Source organism: Panthera tigris, chromosome A1 (genome assembly GCF_018350195.1).
Source record: "Panthera tigris isolate Pti1 chromosome A1, P.tigris_Pti1_mat1.1, whole genome shotgun sequence".
NCBI classification, from domain to species: domain Eukaryota; kingdom Metazoa; phylum Chordata; class Mammalia; order Carnivora; family Felidae; genus Panthera; species Panthera tigris.
The window spans coordinates 131,663,500-131,676,093 of NC_056660.1; the positions used below are offsets into that span (position 1 = coordinate 131,663,500).

General features: G+C 37.7%; 1 protein-coding gene across 1 annotated transcript in view; it reads right to left on the bottom strand.

Moving 5' to 3' along the window:
- Positions 1-12,594, bottom strand: part of ADAMTS6 (ADAM metallopeptidase with thrombospondin type 1 motif 6) — a 296,246-nt gene that overhangs the window by 15,963 nt on the left and 267,689 nt on the right. The window contains exons 22-23 of the mRNA XM_042987636.1: positions 3,394-3,570; positions 618-774 (exon numbers count right to left, since the gene is read on the bottom strand). Of these exons, the coding sequence (XP_042843570.1) occupies positions 618-774; positions 3,394-3,570 (334 nt within the window). The remainder of the gene's footprint in view (positions 1-617; positions 775-3,393; positions 3,571-12,594) is intronic.

Genomic DNA, 12,594 nt, shown 5'->3' on the forward strand with positions numbered 1-12,594 from the left:
CCCTTCCCCACTCATGCTCTGTCTCTACTCTCAAAAATAAACATTAAAAAAAATTAAAAGAAAGAGAAATTTCAGAGCATAAAGACCTTTGTGCTCCTCTATAAACAGCTATATAATTATCTTTTTCTTCTTTTCTACAATAAGAAAACTAGCACTTGAAATAAATAGTTTCAAATATTTGCTTTCATTATATGTACAACAAGCATGAATTTTAATCTTCATGATGGTAGAGATCCATTGTTAAATCCAAAAAGAAACAGAAAAGAAACAGAACTTTAAATTCAAAGTGTGGTTCATTAGACATCATCTCTGTATTTCTGGCACAAGTCAAACATAGAATGCTAGGTCAAACATAGACCTTAGAGGTTACTTACTCCAATCCCTCATTATAAAGATAAGCTAATTTAGCTCCAGAAAGTTTAAGTGACTTAACAAGGTCAGGTAGTCAGGGAAAAAAATGTAGGTTTCCTTATCACATATCCAGTACACATGCAACTTTCACAAATGCTCTACATGAACTATACTACAACAGTGGCTTTATGGGGCTCCTCAAACCCTGGGAGCCACCAGAGGTGAGTCATTAGAGGCCGCAGGCCCTTTGTCCATGGGAAACTCACCTTCAGTATTGGAAATGGGGGTACTGTCACATTTGCTTTCACACTGCTGCATCGATGGAGGCCGAACAGTTTCTGGACAGTCACTAGACGCCTGTCCAGTGTAGGAAAGACACTGCACAGTCCTCATCTGCTGTCCAAGGCCACACTGAGCAGAACACTGAACCGAAAGACACAGAGAGAAACAAAATTCAACAATTTTCAGGAGGTAAAAAGATATTATATCTTTCCAAATACCATATATATTAGCTTTTAAAGTCCATATGAAGTTCATCTTGGAGAGGTATATGATTAAGTCATTCTACTGTAGAACTCATTTGAAAATTCAAGGAACATGTTATTACCTTTGAAAATGGAAGCAATATAGTTCCTAGAAAACAAGAGATTTCTTGGGCTATTTTTCTAACACTTCCAATTAGGTGAACTGTAACAGGAGTGTAATAAGAAAACCCTCATGAGGAAGTAGTAATTAGGGATTCTAGTGCTGGGACATCACTTTTGCTCCCTATTTATTACAGTCCTATGGCAAACAAGCTGATGGTCTACTGGAGTGCTGTGAATGTGATCAAAATAGGAGTTCAGTAAAACAGCAGTGACTGCTGTGTGGGCTAGTGATGGGAACCAGTTTAAAAAAAAATAAAAGAGCTTCAATAATTACCTTGAGTTTTCTAAGGTATTGTTAGTCACACAAATGTGAGCCAAGTAGCATGCCTCCCTCTCCTTTTTCATCTACTCAGGGATTCAGTTACTTTACAGTTGAAGTTACTCTCTGAGTGACTTAGTCTCAGTGGGGACCGATCAGCTGTCCAGGCTGAACCATGAAGCTGGATCTTTCTTTGGGTCTGCCACCCAGAATGCCCGCAAAGCCTGTGAGATCTGAGATCAAGGAGATGAGCTAGTGCCGAGACAGGCGATGGTGATGCTTATAAGGTTAACAAACTGAGGCCCTATTGAATTTGTCTGTAAAAACTCTCAAAACACTTACAGGAGTTGCAAGGATATTGACAGACACTTTTATTTTAAAATTCCTAAATAAAGAATGACAAACAAATGCACTATAAAATGTATTAAAGTGTCTTTGAAAATGTATTTTTACCAGTTAATTTTAATTTTAGAAAACTGAATTTAAAATATAGATGAGAAGAAAAGGACTTGACAACATTTAAAAGAATAACCTGAAATTGATTACTGCAAATTTGGTGAAATCACTCACATGCGAAAACTTTCAACTGACCTTTATATGACAGTGCATTGCAACAAAGAATATGTAAGGAAGGAAATGCCTCCATGGTTTAAATCAAAATTATGAGGGCATGTCTGTACTTATTCTTTAACACCATATCAATTCCATATTTTGAAATGGTTACACTTTCACAGTGAAACACATAATTGCTTACAATGTCTATCATGTGTATTCCACTTGAGTACTTTATAAATTAAATGATGCTATACAAATGCAAATTATTAATTATTTGTTATACACATGCAAATATTAATTATTTTATGATCACACTGATTTTGTCTCCCCACAGGGCTGGCTGAGTACAGAACAAATATATTTATTTGCTTTAATGGAGACTGAAAACCTTTGCCCTTTCCCAACTATAACAAAAGAGGTCGGTAGATACTGCTATACTGTAGAAATGCTGAGGGTTGTCCAGAATTTTGCTAACTACTTCTATGAAATGCCATTTTTAATAAGTAATGACAGGTCCAGTCAGTCCAGAGATCACACAAAATCATACTGGTATAGTTATGTGCCATGATTTATTTGGGTCTCAGATATTTGAAAACAACAAGGTTAATTATAAAACCACAGGAAAAGGGCATTGATTGTCTAGAAATTACCTTTCTGGAACATTATTATTATTATTATTATTTAACATTTATTTATTTTTGAGAGAGAGAGAGAGACAGAGCATGAACGGGGGAGGGCCAGAGAGAGGGAGACACAGAATCTGAAACAGGCTCCAGGCTCTGAGCTGTCAGCACAGAGCCCGATGCGGGGCTCGAACTCACGGACCGCGAGATCATGACCTGAGCCGAAGTCGGACGCCTAACCGACTGAGCCACCCAGGCGCCCCTGGAACATTATTTTTAATGTAACCTAATAGATTTCCTTTTTGACATTCAAAAGAATAATACTCAATTTTCCTTGTATCCAAATATATCGATTTGTTGTAAAAGGATTTAAGGTGGTCTTCACTAAGATAACACAGTTTAAAAATAAGTGAGAATGAAGAAAGAAAAAAATAGGAATTAGAACATAAAATGCAAATGAACCTCATGTAAAAATACATACCAAAAGCCCTTTATACTGGCTTCCCAATTCATGATGTCCATCAGCTAAATCCATTGAATAATAGATATTGATAATATTTCAAAGACTGTCAATCACATTATCAAGCTAATTAGAACCCCCATACCTTTTCTGTGAAGTTAAGAGGAGCTACTTTTGCAAGTAGGAAAGTTAAGACACTGGGGTTAACAGATTTGTTCTTGAAGTAGCTGAGAGAGTTGGGACTAGAATCCAAAGTTTTGTTAGCTTGCTCAAATACCTGGCCATACAGACTATTTCTCTTTTAAGTTTAAATTACATTGGTAAGCCCCAAGGAGTAGGTAGAAGTGGGAAGCGTGTGGGTGCAGGAGAAACACAGCTAGTGGGTCTATGTGTGACTGTCGTGTTTCTCATCTCTGGAGCCCTTATAATGACCCAATCAGAAAACTTAAGTGTTTCAAAGTGCTGCTTCAGCAGGAGCCCCTTGCCGCACTGTCTTACCTGGCCCCAGTCTCCAGTCACCCAGCGAGGAGGAGGGCAACGGCCCAAACTGCAGCGGATACGGACAGGGGGTTTGTTCTCTTCTGGACACTGTGCAGCTGGGAATGTTTTAGAGAGGTCACTGCTCTTGCACAGAACAATCCGATGCTTGAATCCCGGACCACATTTGGGAGTGCACTGGAAATAAAACAAATACAGCAGTTTAAATGAATCACAGCAGTTTAAAGATAGAGGAAAATATGAGGAAGGTCTTTCTTAAAGTGAATGTTTTTGGGTATACAATATGCATATAGACAAAATTCTGGGCAAAGTCGTTCAGATATGAAAACTCCTTGAGTTTTTAAGCAGAAGTACCTTTAACTTTTCCCCTAAGGACTTTAAGAGCTAAATCCAAAGTTTGTTTCTTGGCTGACTTATTTTCTTCTTTTATTGTGGGTAGGTTTATTCCTCAATACCTCCCTGTCCTTGGCCACATTTTATTAACACGATATATACCAAGTGTTGTGCTAAGAGCTATACAGTCTTTACAGAAATCCTAATTTTTGGAATGTGGAATCCTTGGTTTCCTACTTGCTAGGTGTAGTCTTCTGAAAAGAATCCTTATTATTAGTAGACAACAAGAACTCATCTTTATGAAGCAAGCTAGGTACTGATTGAGATGTGTATTCTTAGAGGGTGGTAACTGAGAATACATGGCCATTGGTCAAAGTTTATTGCACAGAAAATCTCTGGACTTTTCCTTGTACATAATAAACTTCCCTAAACATAATGCATTTGACTCTTCTTTAGTTGGACCAGTCTGTTCTTCATACTGAGGAAAAGATGCTTCTTCTTCCAATGTCAAAGTCTGTTATTTACCTCTTCTCCAGGTTCATTGGAATGCTATTTCTTAGAGTCATCTATTAAACATGGTGACTGACTAAAGTCCTCCAACTTTCTACCCTGTATGTTTGAACCCTTCCTTAAAATCTGTTCTTCCTCTGAGTCAAGTGAGGACCTTACCCACAACATTTTGAAGCCCTGTTTCTATACCTTTTGTTCGAAAGAAAGAAAGAAAGAAAGAAAGAAAAGAAGGAAGGAAGAAAGATCCCAGATCTACTGCAGGAGCTACATTAGACTGAGGGGAAGGGAATACAAAGTGAATAAGATGGTCTCTACCTTCCAGGAGCTCATAGTTTTATGTAGGAGATATACATGTGAATACAGGTTAAGTAGCATAAAAGAGGATGTAGAATATATATATTCTTGAGCCCAGAATCACCATCTTCCTATTTGTAATTACATGTTTACATGTCTTCTCATCCCTTCCACACTATAAGCTCCTTAAAATTATTTCATTTCTAATTTTTCTTTGTACACCACCCTGTCCTGACCCTCAGGATTCAGCACAGGGCTTTGAGTATGCACTCAATAAACACATACTGTTGTATATCTGGTAGGATGGTTTTCATTTACAATCAGGTAAATCAAAGTGTGCTAGTTGTGGGATGAGGATATCATAATGAACACTATATACACCCCGCGTGGCTCTGTCGGGGCAATCTTTGAGCCTGGTGTATGTCATAGAGACAAAATTACTACTTTTTTTTTCAGGTGAAATCAAGGATCTCATGAAAACTTCTCATCAGCATGAATGTAATAACAGAATACATATCCTCCAACTTAGAAAAAATTTCATAAAGATGCATTTTGAAGGAGGAGAACATCCAGTTCTTTCCAAAATGGCTCCAGGAGAAGCTTTAGTTAGGGTCTTAGTGGTCAAAGTGGTCAAATTCCTGATGTCTGCTACTTCTTTTCACAGCCAAATCAACATCCTTATTTCCAGCTGCTGCTCCTCTCTTCCCATAGAATCCATCACTGGGTCCTGTTAATCCAACCCCCACATCTCTCTCACATCTATTGATTTTTCTCTGTCTCCACTGCTACTAATCTTGTTTCAGACAAACATCATTTCCTTCATGTAAGACTGCATTGTCTTTCTAACAGGTCTCTGTATTTCTTGCTCTTACCTCGCTCCACTGTCTAAAGCACAAATCAATTATGTTCTCCTGTGATTAAAAAATAAATCCTTCAATGGCTCATTATTGTCCTCAAGATAAAAATTCAAACTCTAAATATGCTGACTGTCCCCTGATAGGAAGGCTAAGTTTACCTTTTCAGATCGATCTCTCCACACTAACGTGCAGTATTCTCCAGTGCAAGCCCAGGGCCACGCACAACGCCAATGCTGCTGCCACTTCTACTAATTAACCACTACTAAAAATAATAATGATAGTAGCAGCTACCGTTTAATAAACATGATATATACCAAGGGTTGTGCTAAGTGCTATAATTTATATAGTCTTTACAGAAATCCTATGAGATGGCAATTATTATTCTGTTTCTTAAATGAGGAAACAATCTTAGACTAAATGGTTAGTAGAAAGTCATGCAGCTATTAAATGGTAGACGTAATGCTAACTCTTACTGTTTCCTGAACGTTAGGCTTTACACTATGTCCTTTGCAATTGTTACCTCAATTAACCCTTAAAACAATCCTATCACTTTATATTTCAGGAAACCAAGACATGCAATCATGTGTTCTGTATGACGAATAAAGCCTCGATTCCGGTCTTTCGAGCTTGCCCCACCTGTGTCTAGTCCTCCCGACTTCACACCAAGTCTCCTCCACCATCCACCAATGTTAGAAGCCGAGGCCTTAGAGGATTTCTGCCATTCTTTTAATGCTAAATATTATTACTGATAATAACACTACTACTTCACATTTCATTAGAGCTTCACAGTTCAGGAATCACTTTCAAATATAGTATTCTTACACAAGTTTTTGAGAGTGAGTACAGATAAGGAAAACTTAAGCAGCTTAAGGCTAAAGAGATAGCAAGTGGTAGAGCAGGAAATAAATCCCAGACCTTCTGATCCACATTTTAGCTCTTAGCATCAGCAGGAAGTCATGAGAACACAGAAAAAGTATTAATTAATTAATTATTAAAAAAACAAATTGAGATAAAATGCAAAAAGACTTTAGGGAGATAGAAACATGTAGGATATATGGGATATCCAATTTGAGGATTTTAAGTTATGATTAGTTCTCATAATGGGAACATTTGCTAATAAATTCACTTGTGCCACTCTCCTCTCCCTTTGCATTTTAAAAGCATAATATGTGTATTAAAGCTGGGGACATATGCCCCTTGCTTGTTGGAATATCTTTTTCCAGTAGCAAGAAGCTTCTGCTATTATTTGAAGAAGGTAGTAATATCCAGGAGTCTTGGCTAAGAGCCTATGCCAAAGTCCTGCTTACACTTGGGGGAGGCAGACAATGCCATGACACACAATTCATTCGTTTGTGGCTAGAAGTCCCCGGGAAACCAAAACCAAAACAAAGAAAATAATGGTAGTAACAAGGAGAACAATAAAAAGACAAAGCGGTGCTACTATTGATTAAGTGTCAGGCAGTGTCCCGAGTACTTTGCATGTCACAGTGTACCTGATCCTCACAGAAACCTCCTGAAGTACCGTTTCCACACCCGCTCTGCAGGTGAGAAAAGGAGGCACTAAGAAGTACAGGTAAATCCAAATAGTAGCTTTCCACCAGAATGGAGCTCTGAAAGCAAATGTACAGAGACACAAACCCTCTGTGGGACAATGTGAAATTATATGTAAAACTGAACATATAGTGATGACTTCTACCAAAGAAATAATTTTAGAAAATTACAACCCAAACTCCTCTAAATAAGCCAAGGATATTCCATCCCATCACACTAGAAGTAGAGAGATAGTCAAGTGAATTCTTGAAATAAGGAATGACTGAAAACTATATTTCTGCCATATTCTGATTCAATAAATATACCAGTCCTGACCCCTGCAGACCTAGCCACAAATATTACATGTCTGTATCCAAAGCCTCAACTCTGGTCTCTGTAAATATTGTACTTCTTAAGAGTGATTATAAATTTAAATGTTTAAAAAATTCTTGTAAAAAAAAAAAAGTAAAAGGCATAGGGATGCCAATAGTTTTATTCAAAGAGAACTCTATTCTGCAAATTCTTTTGATGTTAGGTCAGAGATGTTCAAGGAGAGATGTCCCTCAGCTTGTTTTTATTTTTACTTCTTCCTTCTGCTTTATTAAGCCTACATTTCATCTTTCTGCCTCTCGAGACTTCTGATAAATAAATACGTTTACTCATCTGACAGCTTCGGTTTTATTTAACTATCTAACAACATAAGAAGTTCTAGAAAAGCAAGATGTAGCCATGATTATGGATATGATTAATAGGCATTAACTTCATTGTAAGTGCTTAGAGTCTTCTTCGGAAATAATCACTGGTCTCTACCCACATAAAGGGTAGATTTGTACACATTTTTTTACCATGCCCTAAAATTCACTAGTAATAATTAGATATTGAATGAGTAATAAAACTCATTTTTTTTAGATGAAAACATCGTTATAAATAGACATCAAAATCTATCCCATTCATTCTCACAATAAACTATATAGGTAGCTGGGTAGAAGATACTATTTCAGTAGACAATCCATTCTCCACCCCCCCCCCCAACCCCAACCCCACCCCCACCCCCACGGGGAGAGTACAAATGGGGGAAGGGCAGAGGATCTGAAGCAGGCTCCACTCTGACAGCAATAAGCCTGATATGAGACTGGAACTCACCAACCGTGAGATCATGACCTGAGCTGAAGTTGGATGCTCAACGGACTGAGCCACCCAGGTGCCCCTGGACAATCTATTCTTTAGTAAAATTATTTTTCACTATTTTTCTTTATTGCAGGTAAATACCTTTTTTTCCTATTTATTCATATAATCAAAATTCCACAGTTATTTAAAATCTGATCAGACCATTTGTTTGTTTTCATCCCAGTGAGATATAGGAGGTCATTTTTATGAGAGATGTATTTATGCTTTAGCTTAATGATCTACTATTAAAAAGCAAAAAACGTATTTTGCAGAGAAAAGTATTTGAAACCACAACAGGGAAAACAATTTGGCTCTCACTTGTAAAGCACAGAAATGTTAACAGTTTGGGGTTAGACTGAGTTCTCTCTGGAGAAACAGGTTTAATTTGCTTAGTTATAGTACCAGAGTAGAACCTAGAAGTAAGCAAGGTGATGTCACAACTGTCTTCTAAAACTAAGCACAGTCCCCTGCAGGTAGGTTTTGCACCCTTTCCAACCCCACCCCACCCCCCAATTCCTTCTTAACTAATGCTACCTAAATGTAAATCCTATCAAATCAATTGAGAATGTTGCCAGCAGTCATCCACTTGTCCAAGAGTAAGTACAAGAAACAGACCTTTTCCAATGGCTACTCTGTGGGAGTCAAAAGAAACTATTTCAATACATCAAAAGAATGGCTTAGGATTGCTGGAGCTCATCCACGGTATGCAGCAACGCATCTAAGAGTTACTTGCCAAGAGAGGGCAAAAACAGAAAGCCATTTAAGTCCAACATAGTATGGGTGATCCCAAGAGTGAGGCTAGATTATAGGAAATGGGAAAGCCGTGGCTTCATTAGTTTCACAAAAGGCTGCTGAAGAGTCATTTTCCGCCAAGGTAATTTGGCTTTTTGTTTTGTTTTGTTTTGTTTTCTTTTGTCATAAGCAAAAGAAAATAACCCGGTGGGTTTCACTGATGGAGAAAACGAAAAACGGTTCCTGGCTTTGCAACAATGGAAATTTTATATTAGAGAGGCCGGCAAAGAAAAGGAAAAGGGCAAAGGGTACATTCCTCTTGCTGCAACATGTTTTCACTAGTTGAACCTCACCCTTGTGATTAGCAGAGCTCAGACAGCTGATGGTTGAAAGTGGGGAAGGGGCAGAAAGAGAAGGGAAGTCTTCAGGGGTGTGTCAAATGAATAATGTGTGAAATATTTGCAGCAGCTAACCAAAAAAGATTGAACATTGCCTGCTGTTCTGGTAGGACCTCCTCTTTTCAATAGCGGGAGGTATTCCATTCCTCTGGGGAGAACAGGCTCCTGTTCTCACTTTGTTCTCCATAGCTACTCAGACGTTTATTTCACTTAATACTATTTACTTTCATTTATTTTTAACCCATCCAGGGAAGAAGTGGGCTTCCTAGTAAAGTAAAAAAAAAAAAAAAAAAAAAAAAGGAAGTGTGAGAGTGTACCTCTCCTTTGGAAAATAAACAGGAAAGACACTGCATCTTTTTCCTAAGTTTTGACTTTGCTATCTTTTTTTTTTTTTTTAATTTATTTTGAGAGAGAGACAGAGACAGAGAGAGACAGTGTGGGCAGGGGAGGGGCAGAGAGAGAGGGAGAGAAAGAGAATCCCAAGCAGGCTCTGTGCCGTCAGCACAGAGCCTGATGCTAGGCTCAAACCCACGAACCATGAGATCGTGACCTGAGCGAAAACCAAGAGTCAGACGCTTAACCAACTGAGCCACCAAGCTGTCCCTTGACAGCTTATCTTAAAGAAGATAGCAGAAATGTGATTAAAAGCCCACCTAACTTTTTCATGTTTCTTTAAGCAGCCTCCAGGAGTGCCTAAGAGCCTCTCAGAGCTTTTTGAGCAAGTTATCTCTAAGAGTGGATAGATAAGAATCAAAATTCTCAGAGCAGGGTAATTAAAACATATATGAGGTTGATTTCAAAAGAAAACCTTAAAATGGTATTTGGAATGGAAACATGCTATAATATACACATGCCTTTTTTTCAAGGTGATTAAATTTGTTTTATGTTAAAATACAAATATAATGATACAGAAGAGTGTAGATCAAGGGATCAATGTGAAATAAACCTGTGCAAGTGATTTTAGTGTTTTCATGGTTGGCAGAAATTTTTTCCAGTTTCTGCTTATGAACTTAACTATTTTTCTCCACTTTTAAAATGTTTTTTTTTTAATGTTTATTTATTTTTGACAAAGAGAGACAGAGACAGTGTGAGCGGAGAAGGGACAGAGAGAGAGGGAGACACAAGTCCAAAGCAGGTTCCAGGCTCTGAGCTGTCACCATAGAGCCTGACACGGTGTTCAAACACATGGACCACAAGATCATGACCTGAGACAAAGTCAGATGCTTAACCGACTGAGCCAATCAGGCACCCCCATTTTTCTCCACTTTGGTAGCAAGATGATATATAAAGTTGAATCTTTATTATCATCTACCACTACTTCATGCAATCTTATTTTCCATTTATTCTTTAAAACAAACCCTCTTCTTCATCCTACTTTCACGTCATGATCTTTATGTTTCTGTTCAGTTGTTTCAAAAATATTCTCTGAATTAGTAACTGAATAAATAACTATCTTGTTATCAGGAATATCTTCTCCAGTTTCCCTATTGTCTTCCTATTTCATATCCCATATGCCAACATACAGTTCAGCTCCCATCAACTAAAAAGCTTTTCTTTTTTTTAAAGTTTATTTATTTATTTTGAGAGAGAGAGAGAGATGGTGAGAGAGAGAGAGGGAGGGAGAGAGCAGGGGAGGGACAGAGAGGGAGAGAGAGAATCCATGCAGTCTCTGCCCTATCAGCACAGGGCCTGACACAGGGCTCGAACTCACAAACTGTGAGATCATGCCTTGAGCCAAAATCAAGAGTCCAATGCTTAACCAACTCAGCCACTCAGGTGCCCCAATGAAAAAGCTTTCTGATTGCACTCCAAGCTATTCTCACCTTCTTAGCTCTAAATTTCTATATCATTTATACATGTATACCTCACAATCCACCATTTTATTAAACACTGTCTAAAGTTATTCTTTATTTTCTTCACAAATATTTACTTTTCCAAGCTTATAGGATTCCTTTGTATTGCTCATAGTGCCTATTCCAGTGTGTTTACTTAGTACTAAATTATACTTAGGGACTTGACCTGAAACCCTAAAACTGTTGAAGCCAAACATCAGGCCTCCCAGTATGATTTCCCAATAATAAATTTGTCATCATTTTCAATGACTACTTATGAACTTCTGTGAGGGTCTTGGGCACTGAAATGCAGGTACAATAATTTTCAACATATGTAGAACTCTACAGAATGTCTATTCTTTATCAGTCAATTTTATCTTCCAAATCAATTTAGGAGTTAATCCACTCACTTCTAGGGAACAGAAGAGTTCACACTGTTTTCCATAACCACTCACCACGAGTATCTCTACATTTGATTGAAACACAAAAGTTAGGTAGGCAGATGTAATTACTGAAGCTGGAGTACGTCCAGGAAACTTGGGAGAACACTCCCAATTCCCACCAAAGATTCCATAGATAACTACAACTAGTCAGAATCTCCATTTCCATGTACCATTCTAAACACAGCCCTCTTTTAGGCTCAGGTCTCTACCAAATTAAGGCCACTCCAGCAGTAAGATTCACATGGGGAAAAGTTACAACCAGGGGTTCCTAAAGAACAATGTATGTTTTCTGTTTATTTGATTTTTTTTTTTTTTTTTTTTTACAAACTTATGAGGTCTACAGGAAATACCCAAAGCAAGTACCACAATGTTTCCAGCAGGAAATGCATCCTGTTTTGCTAACTTGGAAGAATGGCCTTTAGTTATGTAGCCAGGTACTTATTCTTTTTAATATTCACCAACATTACAGAAGATTTCAACCCTTCTTTGGGAAATGTGGAGAATGATATGGTGTTTCCGTTTATATGTCTCATGAAGAACGAGCAGTCAAGAATTAACTCTACCCCTTTCCTCATTTTTCATGAGGCAATTATTCTGAGCTCTATGGATTATTTTAGGCTCTTTTATATACATGTAAGGCAGAAAAACATTATCTTAGTCTCCCTCACTGATCATGTAAGCAGAGGTTAATGATAAAAGCTGAATTGGACTTTGTATATTACAACCTCAACTCCATGTTTCTTCCCCAGATGCAACAGAAGGAGTTAAAATATACTTAGATATATAATAAGTGATAAAAAAAATTGATAAATATTCAAATGTATGAATTATGTAGTTAGGCTGTAACATGACTTGGGAAAAAAGATTTATCACTAATTCTGAGCTTATTTGCTGCTCAAGAATAGCAAAGGAAGAGAAAAACCACTTATGTGAGTACTCATTATTCTATTCTTTCCAATTCACTTTAGGTTGATTTTTAATCAAACTGATGTCTAGTTTCTCACTGATTTCCCTGACCCAGAAAAACCTTACTTCCTGACAAGGAGCAATGAAATATAACAGGGCCAAATTTACTGTTAGGCAGTCCTTAACTTGCTGAGTTCTA